Here is a 20,819-nt window from a genome sequence, read left to right on the forward strand (position 1 = left end):
ATCACCGCCTTTGCAAGTGCAGGGTTGAAAGTGCAGAGTTCAGGCCAACCTCAGGACTGGAATGTGCAGTGGTCCCAGATCTGCCATTTGACACCAGGCGGCCCAGGGGGGAAGCCTGCAGAGCCCCATGGCTTAGGACTCCTGGGAGGCGAGTCTTCCTCTGGGAAGGCCCTGGCTGGGGCTTGGCGGCCTGAGTCACCTCCTAATGTGTCTCCTGACCTCTGTCTCCCTCTGAGTCCTGTTTCACCAGCAACTCAGCTTGAGGACACAGGACATGTCCCATTGGAGATTTTTAACATGTTGAGAGGGCTCCCTCTGCCTCCCGGAGTCTGTTCCTCCTTGGAGAAGACTTGACCTGCTGCCCTGCAGACTCAGCCCCGAGCCGCTGAGATGAACAAAGAAGAGAAGGAAGATGGGCTAGTTTCCAGCACCCCCCTTCTCTCCAGCACGTGTGTCTCAGAACCGAGCCTCAGAATGCTCTCCTCTGAGAAACTAGATCTTTTTTTTTTTTTTTATCATGTATGTTATTTTATTATGGAGTTGAGTGACTCAAAGTATGGTCATTTTCTTCACTAAAATATAATTTTCCAAAAATGATTATCCAGGCATCAAGTATTTGCTAATGGATATCAGTGTCCTCTTAAAATATATAGAAACTTCTTGAATTTGGTTAGCAAGCCATAAAGTGTACTAAAGACTACAGTTCTATCAAGGTAAAGTCTTGAGAAACGAGATCTTATGTAGACACACTCTCCAGGGCTAAGGGTGTTGTTAGGACGTGACACTTTCATGACTTTCTTCCTGAGGGAAAGGAAAAACCATTTGAAGGGGCTGGGTTGGGCCAAGTCAGCTCATGGACTCATGTGAAAAGAGTAAAAAAAGCAAGCAGTTGAGTAAATATGGAGAAACTCCATCCTTCCCTAGTGAGAGGGGAGGATCTCAAGTAGAATCCATGTCTGACTCCTTGTGACCCCATGGACTGCAGCATGGCAGGTCTCCCTGTCCCTCACCATCTTCTGGAGTTTGCTCAAACTCATGTCCATCGCATCAGTGATGCCCTCCAGCCATCTTATCCTCTGACGCCCTCTTCTCCTTCTGCCCTCAATCTTTCCCAGCATCAGGGACTTTTCCAGTGAGTCAGCTGTTCACAACAGGTGGCCAAAATACTGGAGCTTCAGCATCAGTCTTTCCAGTGAGTATTCAGGGTTGATTTCCTTTACGATTGACTGGTTTAATCTCCTCACCAAAGAATTGATGTCTTTGAACTGTGGTGCTGGAGAAGACTCCTGAGAGTCCCTTGGACAGCAAGGAGAATCCAGTGTAACTTAGCAGTAAAAACATTCTCAGAACCTACTTAGCGTGCCTTTTGGAAAGCCTGAGCAGACACTGGTACACTATCCCCGAAACCCACTCTACTCCTGGTTCATCTCCCACATTATTCTTTCCCCTGAATGAATGAAGAAGGAATCACACAGCCAGTTGTGTGAGCTGTACCAGGCTTAGCTGGGGGTAGGTGAGTGTAGATGTCATTTAAGTTTCATCCTCAGAATTGCTTTGTTTGAAAGTGAGCTTTCCAGGTGGTGCTAGTGGTAAAGACACAGAAAGAAAAAAACCCCACCTCTCAGTGCCAGAGATGCAAAAGATGCAGATTCAATCCCTGGGTCAGAAGGATCCCCTGGAGGAGAGAACAGCAACCCACTCCAGTATTCTTGCCTGGAGAATCCCATGGACAGAGGAACCTGGTGGGCTACAGCCCACGGGGTCGAGAATAGTCCGACACAACTAAAGCGACTTAGCACGCATGCATGCATGAGGTGATTTCCTTAGGGCATGTATGAGGAATTGTATGAGGTTGGGGACACAGATCTGTGGCCCCCACAGGCCCTAATTGGACACCCCACCCCTGCTGCAGCCACATGGGAGCATCTGGGGTAGATGCCAGCACAGAGGGGACATCTGATTCTGGTTGCAAGTATCGCAAAAAGTGGCTGAGGCTCAGCAGAACTGGAGAGAAGGAGATGCAGATTACGCATGAGAATGTGAGCCACACCAGCTATTAGTATCTCAGCCCTGAACCAGGAGAGGAGGGGGAGGAAGGTGATGAGATTTCCCCGAGGTGGCTGAGAGGACAGCAGAGGCAGCTGTGTGGACCAGCGCTGAGAACCTCGTGGAGGGACTTCCCTTGTGGTCCAGTGGGTAAGAATCCACCTTCTAATGCAGGTTCCATCCCTAGGCAAGGAACTAAGATCCCGCTTGTCTCACAGCAACTAAGCTCAAGCACCCAAACTACTGAGCACTCACACCTCAACTTGAGAAGCCTGCATGCCGCAACAAAGAGTCCACGCAAAGACCCAGCACAGCAGAAAAAAAAAAAGATTATGGAAACAAGAACCAGGACGTGCCTTCCTATAAACACTCCTATCATGACTCCCTGCAGCCAGCTCCTGGGAGATCTCCTATGACACCCAGATCCCTCTGGCTAGGAGGGCCCATCTTCTCCCCCAAGAGGGTTGCTCGGGTTACCCTAGCCTCAGTGATGTCAAACAACCATGCCATGGAATGCTTGTGGATTAGGGGCTAGGAATTTGGACAGGTATGGTGAGATGGTTCATGTCTGTTCCATAGTCTGAGAGCGCTGGCTTGAAGCCAGATGACTTAGTGGCTAAGGCTGGAATCTTCTAGATACTCTTCACATGTATGCTTCTGGCTGTTGCCTGGGACATTCATGGTGCTGTGGCTTCTCCATGTACATAGCCAGGGCATCCCCCCAGCATAGAGCCTTGGTTCAGAGGGCAAGCATCTGAAGAGGGGACAAGCCAAGGAAAGGCTGTATTGCCTGTGACCTAACCCTGAAAGTCACACAGCCTCACCACACCCGATCTGTTAAAAGTGAGCCTAGGTGCTCTTCGAGGGTAGACAGGATGGTTGAGGTGACTGCCCTTTCTATTGTTCCAACTACCTATTTCAAGAAACAGTGCAAAGATGCTGGAAGTGCTCTGGTGAGACGAGGCTGGTGATTCAAGTGAAACGTTTAAGAGAGCTTTGGAAATTTGAGTCATGATGACCCACCTTGGGTTGCCTAGAGACACCAAAGACCAGCCAGCCACCGGTCACCAGGGCTGATGCTGGACGGGGTCATCCCTCAGAGAGAAAAGCCAATTACAGACACTAGAACCCATCCCCCACCCCCAGCTTGAGTCTTGAATCTTGGCTTTTCCACTATTAGGCTCAGCAAGTCTTATAAATGCCTGTTGGTCTTTGGAACCTGAATGTCATCCTCTTTCCACCCAACTTTCACTGGGGTGGATGCTGGGAGTGGGGGGCACCCAGGAGACAGGCCCTCACTACCCACTGGGAAGGGTCAGGAAGGTCTCTGAAGAGGAGACACTGTGCTGCTTCTTGAAGATGAATTGGCAGAGTTTGGGGGTGAGGGCATTCAAGAAGCAGGGGTCAAAGTTGGGCCTCGAGGAGATAAGGAACCTGGACTGGAAAGCAGGCTGGGAACTGTGTGCCATGCAGAGATTGGACTCGGGACATGGTTGGCAGGGAAGGTGGAGAGACTGTGAGTTACAAGATAGAGTATCCTCAGAGAGACCTTCTCGTGGGAACTCACACCTGGGTGAATAATCCAGAGTCCATGATGCTTGAGCCCTGCAGATCCAGACACTGGACATCCTTGGCCCTCTTGCTGAGCTCGGACCTCACTGATGTGCAGTTTTTAGTTTGCAGGGGTGAGGAGCATCTCTTTCCAGTGGCAGGGTCTTGGGGAGCTGGGTGGGTTATCTAAGGGTTGCTGGGTGAGTGGAAATTTCAGCCAGGGGCAGTCCACCTTTCTAGGTCTGCCTGGTGCAGGCAGGGTGGAGATCTCCCCGTGAAGGGACTCCGGGCCCCCCTGTCTCAGGTCACAGGGGGACACACCTGTTTTTTATCCACCTCTGCCCTTGTCACACTTAGTTATTATGTCACCATCACAGATGCAGTCTGGCTGCTCCCCGGGCCTGGAGGGCCGCCGGTCTCCTCCGATTTGTCATTGATTGAATTAGTCCGACCTCAGCGTTCTCCAGGTCCGTCTGCTGGAGCAGCTTTCAGAACAATTATGAGTAGGCTTCTGATGAGTTGGGCCACAGGTTTCTTCTGCACTAACTGTGTCCCGTGTGCCTTGGGTGAAGGTCAGGACTGATTCAGAGTCTTTTTTTTTCAGGCCATGCAAACTCAAAGCCTCAGAAACGTGGCTGGGGAGAGGGTGAGAGGTTCAGTTGACTGCTTCTAACCGTGGCGGGTGACAGCACTCCATTGGTTAAACACAACTCAGACAGGTGAATTAGAAGCTTTTTTGGAATTAGATATGGTTGTAAGTTCTCCAGAGGAAACGTGGCTCAGGCTGAAAGAATGTGTTGGTTAGTTCCCGGAGTGTAGGCTTGGCCAACTCTGTGGCCTGTCCTGGCTGCAGTCTGGAATACCTGCTTTCCATCCTGAAGACCTGCGGGTGTGAAGGTCTCCCCTGAGGGCCCAGGGTGGGGGCGCTGGGGCAGGAGGAGGGGAGGTCTCGGGGCCCAGGTCCTGAGTGACGCGGGCACGGAGGGCCTAAGCGTGCGGCTCTCGGCACCTGGCCTGCCAGCCCAGTGGGGCCGTGTTTTCCTCTTTCACGGGCTGTGTGGTTGGGAAAGAGAGGTTGGCAGAGCAGTGCCAGGAGCCCCAAGGCCTTTGCAGACGCCAGGGCTTAGGACAGTGACAGCTGGCGTTGGCTCCTGGCTCTGGCCCGTGCTTTTCGGCAGGGCGGTCTTTGTGTTGTGGGCCAGACCAGAGCCCTGGGTGAGGTCTGTGGCCTCTGCCTGCCCTGAGCTGGCTGAAAGTCTCCAAGGCAGCATCCAGGAGAGGCTGGGGGCCCGCTGTGCTGGAGACAAATGGCACAGGAGTCTTACAGGCTCCTGCAGTTGGCTCTGGTTGCAGAAGGACGCTGGGGAACTGGGAAACCCTGTAGAATGAATCGTGAGAAGTGATGCTGACTGCCTGCTGCAGGCTCTCAGCATCACTTCTCACGATACAGGCACCTACACCAGGGGTCCAGACTTGGGAACCCTGCCTTCCCTTGGAGGTAGAGCTGGCGGCTCCCCGCCTCCCCCAGAGGCCTCCTGCCCCACACGTCTCCCTCCTGCCTCTCTGCCTGGGCTCCTGGGGTCTGCTCTTATCTCCCTAGAGCTCTGGGTTGGGGTCGGTGGAACTCCTGGGCTTGAGTGGCCCTCCCTACCACTTCTTACCCATGACCTCTGCAAGTGACTTCACTGCCTTGGTTTCGTCTGTAAAATTGAGCTTCTCTTGCTCACTTTGGAAGACAATGCCTAGCACCCAGGGTGAAATTGAACTGTGTATTTCCCAGCCCCTTGCATGCCTACTTGTATCCCTGGCCCCTTTGTAGTTCTGTACACCTGTCCTCCTCGCCTGTATCTCCTCCGTAGCCAAGGGCTCCTCCAGGGTGAAGCGGAAGGTTGTCTCACAGTGACGGGTTGAGCGCCCTGGCCGCACCTGACATCCTGGATCTTTTCAATAGGAAGGTATTCACTGTAGAATGAGATCCCCCGGCCCGAACTTAAGCTCAAAGCTCACTTAAGCCTTCCCATGGTCACCTTTTGAGCTCCTGCAATGAGTTAAGCTTTGTAAACAGAGCTGAGCCCGGTGGGTTGAGTCTTGAAGACCAGACGCTTTTCCAGGCACGTGCCGTTTTATCTCTTTTCATCTGTCCAGCAACCTCTTGAGGTTCTCCATTGTCCAGTTAAGGAAACAGAGGCCCAGAAATTTGCCCAAGATCACCCGGCTTGTACGTGGACCCATATTCAAATCCAGACTTGGGCCCCAAAGCCTGCGTCTCCCCCCGTCATGCCCCCCCAGGTACACAGGTGCCACATGGCCTTGAGGGGGTGGAGGACACGGAGTAACCAGCAGTGTGGTGAGTGCAGCAACAGAGAGGTCTAGGGGTGTGCTCCCGGGGTGCCCAGGGCTTTCTCAGTGTTGGCAATGCAGGGCCTATGTCCTGAGAAGCACCTCCATCCTGGGCACAGCAGGACAGTTTGTGACCATGGTCTGCTTTTCTCTGTGGGCCTGTCTCTCTGCTCAGGAGGGCTGGGGGTCAGAGAACAGCCCTGCGGCTGGAGGGGATGTTCGTTTATCTCAGACTGTACTGTGTTCGCATCCCATGAGCATTCAGGGCTCAGTATCAGTACCCCACACCCCGGGCCAGGAGAAGAGCATCCATCCAAATCAGCCAGGACTTCCTGGCTGATGGGGGCTCAGCCAGGAGGCCTTATTCTGGTCGCTGGGGTCAAAATCCTTCAGAACAAGCAGTGTCTCCCCCGACCCCATCCCCTCCGTCACCTCACCCAGGGAGATTGGAAGCTCAGCAACAGAGGCTGGACATGTTTGGAAGGTCTGGAAGAGAGGAGATTTGGCCACAGGCTTGTTGGGGGCTGTGGGTGTAAGATTCTTAGGGCTGCCAGAATGAAGAACCACAAGCTGGGTGACCAGATGACTCAACAGAAGTGTGTGGTCTCCCAGCTCAGGAGGCTGGAGGCCCGAAGTCAAGGTGTTGGCTGAGGAGGGTGCTCTGAGGGCTGGGAGGGAGCAGTTTGTCAATGGCCATCTTCTCTCCATTTTTCACAATATCTGCCTTCCTCCAGTGTTTATCTCTGTGCCTGAATTTCCCCCTTTCGTTAAGACACTGGGTATATCGGACTAGGGCCCACCCTAGTCACCTCATTTTAAGTAATTATATCTGCACTGACCCTGTTTCTAAATACGGTCACATTCTGAGATGTGTCTGCTGAAAAGCACAACCTGCAGGGTGAGAGTTTCGTGTCATTCCGTGAGCGTTCTGAGGACGTCAAGCCTGGGAGATGGGACCCTGAGATGATTCTGAGGGATTGTTCTGAAGAGGCAAGGTTGGAGTAGGGGGAGCCAGGGTGCATAGGAGTTTTTGTAACAAAGACCAGGTAGTCAGAACATCAAAAGATGAATATTAATTAAAGAAAGCCAGACATCTCATGTTAAGGAATTTAGTGCTTTTCTGTGTATGAGAAGATGAAAGAGTCTGGGTTCACTGAAGTCATTCCTTTGATGTGCACCTCAGCTACCTGCAGTTAATGTCCTGCTTCCTCCACCCCGAGTTCCCTTGGGGAGCATAGCTGGGGGTGTGGCTGAGGGCTTGGCACTGGGCAGCCCCTTCGGTTTGTCTCCATCCTGAGTTCCCTCAGGGATCACAGCTGGGGGTGGGGCTGAGGGCTTGGCCCTGGGCAGCCCCTTTGGTTTGGCTCACGGTTCGGGGCGGCTGTCATGTGATGGCTTGACGGCTGCAGCATCCTTTGTTTACTGACAGGACAGGCGGTATCCCAAGGCCAGATACTCGGGATCAGGATTCAGCGTGTGAATTTGGGGGGAGCATAATTCAATCCATACCTGTACATTTAGAGGCAACAGGGTGCAATGGAAGGAGCGAGTCTCAGCTTGGAGGTCTGATGGATTAGAGTTTAAATCTTAGAGTTTCCAGTTATGTTGATGAGTTTGGGCTCTGAGCCTCGGTTTCCTCACCTGCGAAGTGGAGTCTGGCCTTCGCTTTATCTATGTATTTTCAACTGAAGGACAACTCCACTTCTCCAGGCATGTGCTGGGGGACATGAAGTGACCTCATGGGGCTGTGGGGACAGAGAGAGCCATGGAAGCCCCAGCAGGTGCTGACACACAGCAGGTGCTCTCTGAACATTCCCTGCTGGAGTGGGAGACACTCCAAGGGCCAGAGAGTTTCAGCTGGTGGAGGTCCCCTGAGCCCTCATTTCATGTGCCCTGGCTTGTTCCCCTACTTCTCAGAGCCCTGGGCTTGAGAGGAGGCTGTGGACAGCCCTGCAGGGTCCCCAGGGGCCTCCTCCTTCAGGTCTCATGATGCAGGAGAGTCTGGATTCCCGAGGACTGCAGGCAGCATGCCCTGGCCAGCGTGAGAAACGCAGTGCGGCGGCAGGAGGGTCAGAGATGCTGTGCCCCCTTCGTTCACCCACACAGAAGCCAAGGAGAGCCTCGCAGGGTTCCTGTGCTGTTTTCTTCCTTTGCCTCCCCTGAGTAAACTCCGAAATGGAAACTCAAAGACGCAGGATGGCTCCTCCGCCATTTTCCACTATTTCATGATAGTGTTGAAGCCCCAGGGCCATTTCCTGGCCCAGCATCCTGCCAAATCTCCAGCATGTTCCCGGCCTCCCCGCCGGCATCTGAGCTGAGTGCTGTGTAGGCCTCTGGCCAGAGCCTTCTAAATATAGCTCCGTCCTCAGAGCAACAAAGCCCTGATTCCCCGAGTGGCATCCGCCCTGACGGCAGGCCTCTGGGCTGTTTGTCAGGCTTCCCCACCAGGATGGGAGGGAGGAACGGGGACAGACAGGGAGTGGCCAGGACCAGAGCCGCCGCCGAAGAAGCTGGTTCTGTGACGTGAGGCCCAGACGCCCGTGGCCTTGGCCCTGAGTTCCTGCCTCCTGTCTCTGGCGGTGTGTGGGGCCCAGGCCTTGTCCCAGGCCGGCTCTGCTAAGCCGGGACTGAGGATCAGGAGACTGGTCGGTGCTGAAGGGAGAGAAGAAGGGTGATCCTCCCAGGAGGAGACGGAAAGATCCTGTCTTTAAGGTCAGACCCGCTGGTCTGATCTCACAATGCCACATCTAGGCTGGGTGACCCTGGGCAGATTCTTCACCTTAAATCTCAGTTTCCACGTCTGGGAAGTGTGGATTCTAAGGCCCATGCTGGGGGGATTCAGGAGAAGTGGTGCAGGGTGGCGGCAGCAATGGCCCCACGGTGCCTGGGGCTGGTGCTCGGGTGCTGTGGGCGGCTGGTGTGGGCTCAGCTTGTCCCCTTGGCCCAGCACCTCATCCCACCTGCTCTGCCGTACTTGGATGACCCTTCATGCTGCATCTTTAATTTCACCTCATGGATGTAGCATGGAGCCTCTCGTGCAGACCCAGTGACCTGAGAGATACCCTGAACCCAGAACATCCACCACCTGTTAGGTCCCAGCTGAGCCTCTCTCCCCACTCACGGGCCTCTCATTTCAGAACTCACCTCTTCAGCCACGCTGTGTCCAGCTGAGTACTGAGATGCCTTTAAAGCCACTGCCCAAATATGAACATAGCCATTGAGCACTGGTAAAAGAAACTAGAATTATTAAAAATAATAAAATCCTGGATTTCTCAACATCAAGCCTGGCTCTGGGAACACCAGCCCATGTCTTCCCCTCCCATCCAACTCAATTCTGTTTTAGGCAGGGGAACCTGACCTGTTCCTGGGTCTCTAACACCAAGGAAGGTGGGACCCTGCCCCCTACTACTAAGGGGTCCTCAGGAGAGACCCCAACTTACAGCCTACCATATGGAGAGCCTGGTCTTACAAAAAGAGGCCACTCTGCCTGAGACGCTTCACTGCTACAAGTGGTCCAGGCAGCTGCCTACTCTTAGTTACACTCTGTGGATAGAGACTGGTCAGGATTAGGCGTGAAATGCCCAAGTGCTGGGAGGGGTCAAGATAGGGAGTTGTTGGTGGAGGCATCAGCCCCTGTTGTTTAGACCTGCCTTTCTGCTGACAGCAAGTCCCCTGGCAAGGGGGATCCCTGGGGAAATCAGGCACTGGGGGGATTAGGATCTCCAGTCTTCTGTTGCTATGGCTACGATGGAGTTAGGATGCCCTGTCTTTTGTTGCTATGGCTACATTAACAGACCACGAACTCAGCACCACAGCGCCGTGAGATAGGTCACAGCTATGAGGTGGCAAAACCAGAATTCTGTTTCTGCTCTTGTGGCCTTTAGGGGTTCTTCACAGTTTGAAGTTCCAAGGTTTCCAGTATGATCACAGTTCTCAAAGAGCATTTCTAGAGGCTGCTGGAAATATACACCCACAGCAAGCGAGCTGGCAGACCATTAACAGAGCACTGTGCTTTCTTGGGGGGCAGTCATGCTGAACTAACCTGCCAGAGCCCCTGGAGGTAGCAGAAACATGTCAGCAAAAGAAACCATCTCTTTAGTGTATTTGGATTTTTCAGAAGTGTTTGGCAAAGTTCCATGCTGAAAAATTTTCCATATGTAGAAAAAAAATTAATTGCTTTGCTGTGACTTTGCAGGGATTGCTTTGTTCTGCGTAGGAGTCAGTTCAGGGAAAGGAAGATATTCCTGAGGATGAACCTGTTCTTTTCTTGATGGAGAGCTGTGAACAGGAAAGGGTCTTAGCTGGTTTATTTGTTTTTTTGTTTTTTTTGCCACGATGCAAGGGGTTGGAAGCACCAAGTCCTAACCACTCTTCCACCAGGAGATTCCCAGCTCATTATCTTTTTAATTAAAGATCTGGAAGAGAAAGTATACAGTGAAAATTCCATATAGGATTATTGGAGAATGAGGAATCAAATTAATGGAATGTGCATGTTTTCTTGCTTCGGTTTCCCAAATCATTGCTGACAGTCAGCATTTTATAGGCCGGTTTGCTCCGGTAATGTACGAGGGGTTCCATCCACTCGACATACATCCATCGGGTGCCCGCATGTGCCAGGCACTGTGCTGGGTCCAGACACACGTCCTACACAGTTATTCTGCTTTACAGAAGTGGGATTACATGCTGCTTACACTTGTCTGTTTTATTTACTGATGGATTGTAAACATCACAGTGCAAAGAACTCCCTCATCCTTTTTAGTGCCTGCCTGGTGCCACTTTCCCTTGAAATGGTTGTACAGTAATTTAATCAGTCCCCTCTTATTGAGCATTTCCGTTATTTCTGGATTGCAAATATTATACCAGTGTAGCCTGAAACATCCCTGTACTCGGATATTGCACATATGGATGGATGAGTGTTTCTGAGGATAGCCACCAGAGTGGACATACTCGCTCAAAGGATCTGTATGCATTTACATTTTTGATAGATGCAGATGAATTTGCCTGCAAAGCATATCTACTTCAATTTTAATAACCCGCAAATTACCATCTGGCAATGCTCAGTTTTTCAAATCCCTACCCACATCGGATATTATACTAGTTTCCTATCGCTTCTATCACAACTTATTGTATATTTGTTGTTGTTCAGTCGTATTTGTTGTTGTTGTTCAATCGCTCAGTCATGTCCGACTCTTTGCAACCCCATGGACTGCAGCATGCCAGGCCTGCCTGTCCTTCCCCATCTCCTGGAGTTTGCTCAAACTCATGTCCATTAAGTCGGTGGTGCCATCCAACTATCTTGTCCTCTGTCAAACCCTTCTCCTCCTGCCTTCAGTCTTTCCCAGAATCAGAGTCTTTTCCAATGAGTTGGCTCTTCACATCAGGTGACCAAAGTATTGGAGCTTCAGCATCAGTCCTTCCAGTGAATATTCACAATTTCCTTTATGATTGACTGGTTTGAGCTCCTTGCTATCATATCCACTATCATAAGCTATCATATATTTAGTGGTTTAAAAACAGCAGGAATTTATTATCTTATGGTTCTGTAAGTCAGAAGTCCAAGGGTGGACTGAAATCAAAGTGTTGACCGGGCTGTGGTCCTTCTGGAAGGTCTAGAGAGAGAGAGAGAGAGATCCGTGGCCCATGGCACATCCATGTTCAGTGCCAGTGAGGTCTAGATGGCTGGGTGGGTGGGGTCTTTGCGCATGGCTTTGCTCTGACACTGACTCTGCTGCTCCTTGCCATGCAGAAAGCCCCATACCATTACGCTGGATGCCCCTGCATAACCTGGGCTTCTTTCCTTACATCAGGTCAGCTGATTAGCATGCTTCATTCCACCCATGACTTTATCCCCTTGCCGTGTAACATGACTTGTCCACAGCTCCCAGGGAGGAGGGTGTGGACATTGTGCAGGGGTGCCGGTATTCTGCCTCCTGCAAACAGGATCAGCTTTTTTGTTTCTGCTCTAAGCGAAAGCATGGTACCCTGCTCTTTTAAGTGGTGTCTTCTTGGTTATTGGTGAGGTCAAATATCTTTTCTTTGTGAGGAAAACAAACTAGTTTCTCTGGTAGTAAGTTTTCTATTCTTACCCTCCTTTATCATTCAATTATAAATGATAAATCTTTGAGGGCAAGGGCCTTCTCATAGTCACGATTGCATCTCAGTGCTTCAAAATGTAGCCCGGTCCAGAGAAGAGCCTTGGTGCCTGTGGGCCCTCTGCTTTTCTCTCCCTCACTCCCACACCAAGTTCTTGCTACTCTGTTTTGGAAAATATGTCAGATGCTTCTGGTTGAACTGGCTGAGTTGAGTCTGTGTCGAGGAAGGCACGGTGGCTGAGTGCTTTACTTATGGACTCTGGGGTCACACAGACTGAGAGCCCTGCCCCCTGCTCAGCCCCTGATTCAGGAGGCTCTTCCACCGTCTCTGAGACTCAGTTTTCTCACCAGTAAGAACAGCAGTGGTGGCCTGCTGACCTTTTTAGGTTGCTGTGCTGGGAGCCAGGGACAAGCGTGACTCCTTCTGAAAGGCAGACCCTGCCTGCTGAGCTGCTGCGCTTGCCATGGTGATGGAAGCCATGGGCGGAGCCGTGGGTGGGAGGTGGAGCCAAGATGAGTGGGACTCTGGGGAGACACAGGGAAGAGCAGTTTTAGGTCGTTCTGCAGGTGATGGGCAGCGTGCTCTCTTTCTGTTACTGAACCAAACTTGGGCCTGCTTGCCCACATGCAGTAAAGCCAATCTGCTGACACCAGGTTGTGGTGGAGGAAAGTGCAGCGTTTGTTGTAAGGCCAAGCAGGGGGTACCAGTGGCTAGAGCACAAAAGACTTGACCTCCCTGATGGATTTCAGAGAAGGGTTTTTGCTTTTAATTTTTATTGGAGTATAGTTGATTTATGATGTTGTGTTAGTTTCAGGTGTAGAGCAAAGTGAATCCGTTATATATTTACATTCAGCCACTCTTTTTTTAAAAAATTATTTTCCCATATGGGCCATTACAGAGTATTGAGTGGAGTTGCCCGTGCTCTACAGCAGGTTCTTATTAGTTTGGGATTGACAAATGCACATTACTATATATAAAATAGATAACTAATAAGAACCTGCTCTAGAGCACAGGAAAGTGTTTTTCAAGACAAGAAGAGGGAGAGAGTTGCACCTGTGTTTGATCAGCTCGTGGACAGTCTTCTGATTGGTTGGTGGCGAGGTAATCAGGAGTCACCATCATCAACCTTCTGGTCCCAGCTCTTCTGGCCTCTGTGTGTTTGTGGTCGGCATACGGGTAACTTCTTCCACCTGGTGGGGGTTTTAGTGTCTGTCAAGCAGCTGAAGGCTATGGCTCTGAATATTGTCTGTAGTCCTGGAGGAGGAGCTAAAGGTCCCAAACTTTGTTTAATGGCTAAACCATTACCAGTTTGTCTTGCTTGAGTGTTTTCCTATGGCTCTGCATTTTCTCACTTCTCTGATTAAATTTGTTCTTTGGAACTCAGGGAAGGCCTGAAGAGGCTCAAGTTTTTCTACCAACAAGAGGCAAACAGAGGACAGGGGATGGGGGTCTGTCCCAGGGAGGCCCCAGAGGGTCCTGCTTGGTTACACTTTTTTGAGAAGTGACAGAAGAGATTCAAATCACTTTGCACTTATTCAGAGGTGTCAGAGCCCTGGCCCCTGCTGGAGCCCCCGGTGACGCAGAGCCTGGCACACGCGGGTGACTTGCCCCATGTCCCCAGGCTGGCCTTCTGCTCATCATCCCTCAGAGCGACTGCGGGGAGATGGTGTCCAGTGGGACTGATGGTCCTCTCTGCTGGGTGAGCCTTGCTTGGTGAACAGAAGCATGACCTGTGCTCTGGGGTGTGCCAGGCTGGGGGTCAGTGCCAGGCCAGGGCTACAGCTGTCCTGTGCAGGAGCCAAACCTACAGTTGCCCTGCACTGAATGCCCTTCTCAGCCCTGCAGTGCACACCTGTCACTCCCAGGAACAGAGCTTCATCCCCTGGGCGGCCTGGCCATAGCTTCCCTGCGGATCCCTAGGCTTGCATTTATGCTCTCGCCCTGGGGGAGTCCTTAGAAGACCCTGTCCACAGGCTCTTGTCCACACCCACTAGCCCTAGGTACCTCAGCTCAAGAGCACTCAGGCCAGGGCCTGCTCATCTGGGCCTCTCTGGGTCTGGCTCTACGCTTGCTTTCAGCATGGCGCATGCCCAGGCAGAAGAAGGCAGGTCCCTCCCTCCCCTCGACCTTTCATAAGGTTTGCTGGGGCCCCAGAACACGTGCCTCAGTAGAGTTTCTCTCCGTGGGTCTCAGATGGCCACATCGGGAGCCCTAAGCCCCCTTAGCCAAGGGCTGGTGGTGGAGGGGAGCCCCTACCCTGAATACTGTGCTGTCCTGGGGGGCCCCTTGCCCTCCAAGCTTCAGTTTCCAGCTTGGCAGCGTGGGGCAAGTAACCCCTCCCTGCTGCCTGGTGGTAGAGTCATGAAGGGAGGTCAGGGACATGGAGCCCACCGGGGATGCCACCATGAGGGGTTGTCAGTGGTTGATCCGAGGCCTTTCACCTCCTCTGCCCTTCTTTCCCTCGGAAGCTGCCAGTCCCCAGGCCTGAGCCTGACAGCAGGTCTGGAGCTAAAGCAGCCATGCTCCTGCAGTGACAGGTGACCGGGCCACAGCGGCCTCTCCCGTGGCCTCCTCCCTCTTCTGGGCCTCGGGGTGAGATGCCTTCTCTCCCTTTCTTCACTCTCTCTCCTGCCAAGCAGGGCTGGCAGCCTTGAGAAGGCACCTGGGCTGGAGGGCTGGGTGCCAGACACACCCTCCTCCTTCAACACTGGCACCTCCTTGCCAGGCAGCCCTGGACCCCAAACCAGGACCCCCAGGAGGGCCCCCTGCACCACCCCGCTGCACAGCTTCTGCAGCCCTTTCCCTCACTATCAGCCGGGGTCTGCTGGGCCTGGACCCCAGCCCCTCCTGTGCAGCCGCCTGAGCCTGGAGCTCATTAGCTCTTCTTATTAAATCCATCTGCTCTGCCTTGAAGAATGGCCCAGAGTCTTTGTGCTCCCGCCGCGGGTATGTGAGGGGGAGGGCTGTACACAGACTCCACTCTGTGCGCTGGGCGCGGCACCCTGCAGGGCAGCGGCCTGGGCGTGCTGGGTGGGTGAGGGCCCCACCAGCCTGGAGGCCATTCCCGCAGGCTGAGCCTGGGATAAACTGGGGCTTGCCCCTTCCAGGGCGCATGGGTCAGCTGGTCTGCCCATCACTGACGAAGCTGCTCCCTCCTCCCCGCCTAGGAGTGCATCATTGACGAGGACTGCGGGCCCAGCAGGTACTGCCAGTTTTCCAGCTTCGAGTACTCCTGCCAGCCGTGCCGGGACCAGCAGACAGTGAGTGTGCCCAGAGACCCCGGGGCAGCAGCACCTGAGCCATGGGGGCCCAGGCAAGGGCACCTGGGGGAGGAGGCCAGCAGCCCACGGTTCTCAGCTGGGCTTCCTGAAAGCCTCCTAAAGGGCCCCAGCCTGTCTACACTTGAAAGAGCCAGTCCATGGTGCCCGGCAGGGCTGACTCCTGGGGTGATCAGGAAGCCGTCTGCAGACATGCTGCCACCCTGCCTGCCTAGTGATCTCTGGCCCCATCGCCTGCCTCATAGATACCAGAGATGGGGAGAGAGGGCTGAGGAGGAGGCCCCACCTCGTCCCTTCCCTGGGGAAGACCCATCCCAGCAAGCAACAGCAGGGCAGCCCTTGGGCAGGGAAGGGGCAACCCACTCCCCACGTCTTCCTCCCAGTCTGCTCTGAGGGGTTAGAAGGGGGCCCACAAAGAAGCCAGAGCATATTCCAGATGGAGGTTCCACCAAGAAGCAGGAAGCCAGGGAAGAGAGACTCCCTCTGCCCAACAGATGCTTTGGACCAGGCCATATATAGGCTTTCTTGTCCTTTCTGTTATTAAGGCAATCACACGGCCTGATAGGGCTTCCCAGGTGGCGCTAGTGGTAAAGAACCCACCTGCCAATGCAGGAGACACAGGAGATGTGGATTCAGTTGGGAAGATCCCCTGGAGGAGGGCATGGCAACCCACTCTAGTATTCTTGCCTGGAGAATCCCATAGATGGAAGAGCCTGGTGAGCTACAGTCCACAGGGTCCCAAAGAGTCAGACATGACCGGGCAACTAACCCTCCCTCCCTCCCTCATAACAAGTTTAGGAAGTCGAGGGCTTCCTGCTGCCCCACCTGGCCCTACCTGTGCTTGGGCGGCTGCTGGGTGCCGCACTCTCTGTGTGGCTCCAGGGCCGAGGCACCCAGGGCCCGCCCATCCACGGGGCTGCCCAGGCTTGGGCCTCAGTTTAGTCAGGCAGTCAGATTCACGCTGCTGCCTGTGTCTGTGGGCCATAAGCCATCTTCCTACCTAATAAAAGGAGGCGAGGTCCAAGTCTGTGGGGGAACCGAGACGATGTGACCACCCTTTGTAAAATCTCGAGCTGCGTAGGACTTCTGCAGATGCCATGTTTCCCTCTACCAGCCCAGCTCTCATCTCCGCCCCCCTCGGCATCCCTAAAAGGCCCCCAGAACTAGGAGCTTTGTTTCCTCCTGTCTGTAATGGGAGGAGGATGTGGGTTAGCTGACCTGTGCTATCTCCAGGATCAGGAGTAGGAACAGGCTGGGCTCCCCCAGGTCTGTGAGCAGCTGGATCATATATCTTCCCTCCTGCAGCTCTGTACCCGAGACAGCGAGTGCTGTGGAAACCAGCTGTGCGTGTGGGGTCGCTGCACCAAAACCTCCACCGCAGGCAGCAACGGGACCATCTGTGACAACCAGAGGGACTGCCAGCCAGGGCTGTGCTGTGCCTTCCAGAGAGGTGCGCGGGCTCCCCTCTGGGCGCTGGACAAGCCCTCTCCCAAGCGCCAACACACCGGGCCTCCTGGGGCTCTGTCCACGCCATCACACCTTTTCAGGGACCCCCTGCTGGGCAGGGTCCCCAGTACTCATTGGTATGTGTTCCAGCCCCACGACCTCTGCCTGGGGCCAAAGGCCAGCTCTCTGTGTCCCTGTCTCTTTTTTAGGTGGGGGGCCGTGATGCCTAGAAACTAAATTCTTTCAGGACGCATGAGCCTGAGGGAGGGACACCCCCGGATGTGTGGATGAGGGCAGACCCCGCCTGCTCGTCATCCCCAGGCCCACCCACTTTCCTGCCAGTGGCCCCATCTTCCACTGCCCCCGGGGAGGCGGGCTCAGCGCTCCCCCAGCCCCTCCACCGCCCCCGTCCAGCGGTGCCTGCTGCCCCAGCGGGTTCCTCAGAGACATGGCTCGCTGGTAGCATTCCTCTGGGAGCAGGGGTTGCTCCTGTCCTGTCACTTCAGCTAGACCCTTCTGTTGGCCTTCCAAGGCCTTCGCTGGGTCCAGCTTACCTGACCTCCTTTTCTCTCCACTCACTCCTTGGGTCTTTTGGGAATCTCATTGCCTCAACCTTTCTCACCAGCTCAGCCTCAGGCCTTGGCTGTGTACCCACCCCCCTTTTTTTTTTCTATTTCTGTTTCTTTATATATATATACACACACACACATATATATACTTCTCATATTTTAATTATACAAATATATTTTCAATGTAGGAAGACTAGAAGGTACAGATAAACCTTGCCTATATCCTTCCAGATTGTTTTTCTTTGAACACATATATATGTATTTTGTTGCAGTAATTCCTGCCTGTCCAAAAATACTTCAATGCCCTTTTCTAGTCTTAATTTCTTCAGACCTCTGGCCTCAAAACCCAGCACAAGCCCATCTCTTGCAGGCAGTCCTAACTGCTCAAGCCTTTTCAGCTTGTTCCCTCCTGAGCCCATGCTGCTATTCTTGTTTCCTACCACTCCATGTCTTCAATCCTAACCTCTACTTAGGAAGTGGAAGGTGGGGGGCCGCACCGCGTTTCTCTGACCTTCTCTTGGTGCCTGCCTGGTGCCGGGCACGCAGAGGTGACTCTCCACCGGTTCTAGGTCTGTTGTTCCCTGTGTGCACACCCCTGCCCGTGGAGGGTGAACTCTGCCACGACCCTGCCAGCCGGCTTCTGGACCTCATCACCTGGGAGCTGGAGCCCGATGGAGCTTTGGACCGGTGCCCATGTGCCAGTGGCCTTCTCTGCCAGCCCCATAGGTGAGGTCCCACCTGTCCTTCCTGTCAAGGGCTGAGAGCAGAGGAGGTGCCACCCAGTGGGGACCCAGGAGCAGAAGTTGGGGGGAGATGTGGATTTAAGACAGGTTTAGTTTGAAGTGTCCTTGGGTTTTCCAGATGGAGGGCCCAATGGCGACCTCTAGAATGAGGGCTCAGGAGTATGGCCAGGGTACAGATTTGGATTCATCCAGGTGGGGAGCTGAAGCCTCCTGGGTAGATGCCCTTAAAAAAAGACTGGGTGGGGAGGGCTCCCAGGCCCATCATGACGACAACAAGAGAAGAAGAGGGCAGAGGAGACAGAAGGTGCAGCCAGAGAGGCAGGAGGGGGGCCCAGGAGAGCGGCCAGCAGTTAGAGGCCGCGGAGGGACGCGAGGCATCAGGCCTGCTGGAAGCTGGTTTCTCAGTGTGCGTCTCACTCAGCGGCCACTGCTCTGCCTTCTTTCCCAGCAAAATCCAGGGTGGCTGGGCAGGTAGATAGAACTCTGGGCCCAGCCCACGAGGCCCAGGGCTCCCCACGGGCACAGCGGGTGAGCTCTCAGGGGCTGCTTCTGCCTGGGGGCCTGGGCGGGCAGCGGGCTGTAAGCTGTCAGACCTTGGAGTCCTTGGGGTTGCCCCAGCGGGTCAGTCACAGGAGGACAGACCTGCGCTAGACACGGGAGAGCTGCCCTTTGAGGACACCTGCTCACAGGTGTCGCTCCATCAGCGTGTTCGAAGGCAAGGGGTTAGGGGAAGTTGGGCTGGGGTCACACAGAGGGTGGGGCCTTAGTTTGAGGGCTCCCCATTTCTCCCTCCACAGCCACAGCCTGGTGTACGTGTGCAAGCCCACCTTTGTCGGGGGCCGTGATGAGGACGGGGAGAGCCTGGTGCCCAGAGAGGCCCCCGATGAGTATGAAGATGGCGGCTTCATGGAGGAGGTGCGCCGGGAGCTGGAGAACCTGGAGAGGAGCCTGTCAGTGGAGATGGCTCTCGGGGAGCCCGGGGCCGCCTCTGAGCTGCTGGAGGGAGAGGAGATTTAGACCCGGGCCTGTTGTGTGGGTAGATGTGCAATAGAAGTAGCTAATTTATTTCCCCAGCTGTGTCCCTAGGTGTGGGCTCACCAGGCTTTTTCTGTGGCCTCTTCCCAGTACGTTTTCCTTCTGGCTTGAAACAACATGAGGGGCTGCACCGTTGTCCAGCACGCCCCGCCCCATTGTGCATCAATCACAGCTCTGGTGCCTGGGGAAGATGGGTGTGGGAGGCTGAAGCAGAACAGGGCTGCTAAACTGGTCCAAAGTATTGGCGGCTCCGCCTCTGCTGGTTGGCAGATGGCATGTTTCGTTTTGTATGACATTGCCTTGAGTGTTGTTGGGGGCGGGGAGGGGACGGAAGAGGATGCAGAATTTCCCCATGATGGGTTTTAGGGGAATGACTCTCAGACACGTGGAGAAGGATGCCCTGCTTTGCAAACGTGAACCTGTGAAAATGCAACCAGTGAATCTGTCATGCTGTTCCTGCCATGGGCACAGGCACACGCTGCCCTGAGCTGCTGCAGGTGAGATGTCTTCCGCGTTGCCTGCATTTGTCCTCTCGGCAGTGTTACTCAGCTCCTACCTCTGTGCCAGGGCAGCAGTCCACGTCCTTTCACCACAGCCTGCTGAAGGAGGGTATTGGTCTCTTTGTTGGTCAGGATCTCGGAGGCTCAGACATGTCATCTTGCTTGCCCGAGTCACACAGCTAGTGAAGACCAGAGCAGATTGCCCAGGTGTGACTCATGCCCAGTGCTCTCCCTACTGCTCCCCATCAGCCTCCATGTGCCAAAAGTCCCCCTTATGAGGAGGACAAGATTTTTCTTTTTTTTGAGGCATATCTGGAACGAAAGTCAAACTAGTTCACACATCCCCGTAAGGTTAAACTTCTACTGTTAGAAATACAGCATGCCCCTTGCTGTGGGGGTGGCTGTCATTCTAGTGGAGACAGAAGTACTAACACTGTCCCCTGTGGCAGTCAGTCACATCAGTAGCTTTGAAGGTACACATGACTGGAGCATAATATATGTTAACTTGCCAGAAACAGTACTTAGGTAATCGTAGGGCCAGGATTATAAATGAAATTTGTAAAATCACTTACCAACAACCGAAGACCATTATCAGCCACATGGAGAAAATCAAACCAAGCAAGGCTCTATGAAATATGGTTGTAATATCCAAGCTGAGAGCACTGAGTTGTACGCTGTTCCATAAATGATATTTTCAGGTGTCATGGACTGTTTCCATCATGTATGCATCCAGAGTTATTAAATGTTAAAGTCACAATTGTATAAGCATGCTTTCTTTGAGTTTTAAATTATGTATAAACACATATGTTGCATTTAGAAACCAAGCATAAATCACTTAAACTACTCTTTTGTAACTCTTGGACTTCTTTTTTTGACTTTACATAAATAGAAAACCCTTTCAGCCAGAAAAAATAAAAATGAACTGCATTGTCCAAAAAGGAAAAAAAAAAATACTCCTCCATAATGCAAAATTTCCTGGCAATTGAAGCATCAAAATATTTTAGAAATGTTAACCATTTTTGGATGGGAATTAGTCCTCAAGAGTATCAGTGCTTCACTGTCTCTGGAAGAGTAAATGGAATGTGTAAGCCCCTTTTGGGGCTTCCCTGGTAGCTCAGCTGGTAAAGAATCCGCCTGCAATTCAGGAGACCTCGGTTCAATTCCTAGGTCGGGAAGATCCCCTGGAGAAGGGATAGGCTACCCACTCCAGTATTCTTG

At 53.2% G+C, this 20,819-nt stretch overlaps 1 protein-coding gene across 1 annotated transcript in view; it reads left to right on the forward strand.

Moving 5' to 3' along the window:
- Positions 1–20,445, forward strand: part of DKK3 (dickkopf WNT signaling pathway inhibitor 3) — a 49,962-nt gene extending 29,517 nt beyond the window's left edge. The window contains exons 5-8 of the mRNA XM_019975659.2: positions 15,198–15,290; positions 16,614–16,758; positions 17,893–18,049; positions 18,864–20,445. Coding sequence (XP_019831218.2) covers positions 15,198–15,290; positions 16,614–16,758; positions 17,893–18,049; positions 18,864–19,083 — 615 coding nt within the window. The 3' untranslated portion in view covers positions 19,084–20,445. The remainder of the gene's footprint in view (positions 1–15,197; positions 15,291–16,613; positions 16,759–17,892; positions 18,050–18,863) is intronic.
- Positions 20,446–20,819: the final 374 nt, after the last annotated feature.

The sequence above is a fragment of the Bos indicus genome, chromosome 15 (assembly GCF_029378745.1).
Source record: "Bos indicus isolate NIAB-ARS_2022 breed Sahiwal x Tharparkar chromosome 15, NIAB-ARS_B.indTharparkar_mat_pri_1.0, whole genome shotgun sequence".
NCBI classification, from domain to species: domain Eukaryota; kingdom Metazoa; phylum Chordata; class Mammalia; order Artiodactyla; family Bovidae; genus Bos; species Bos indicus.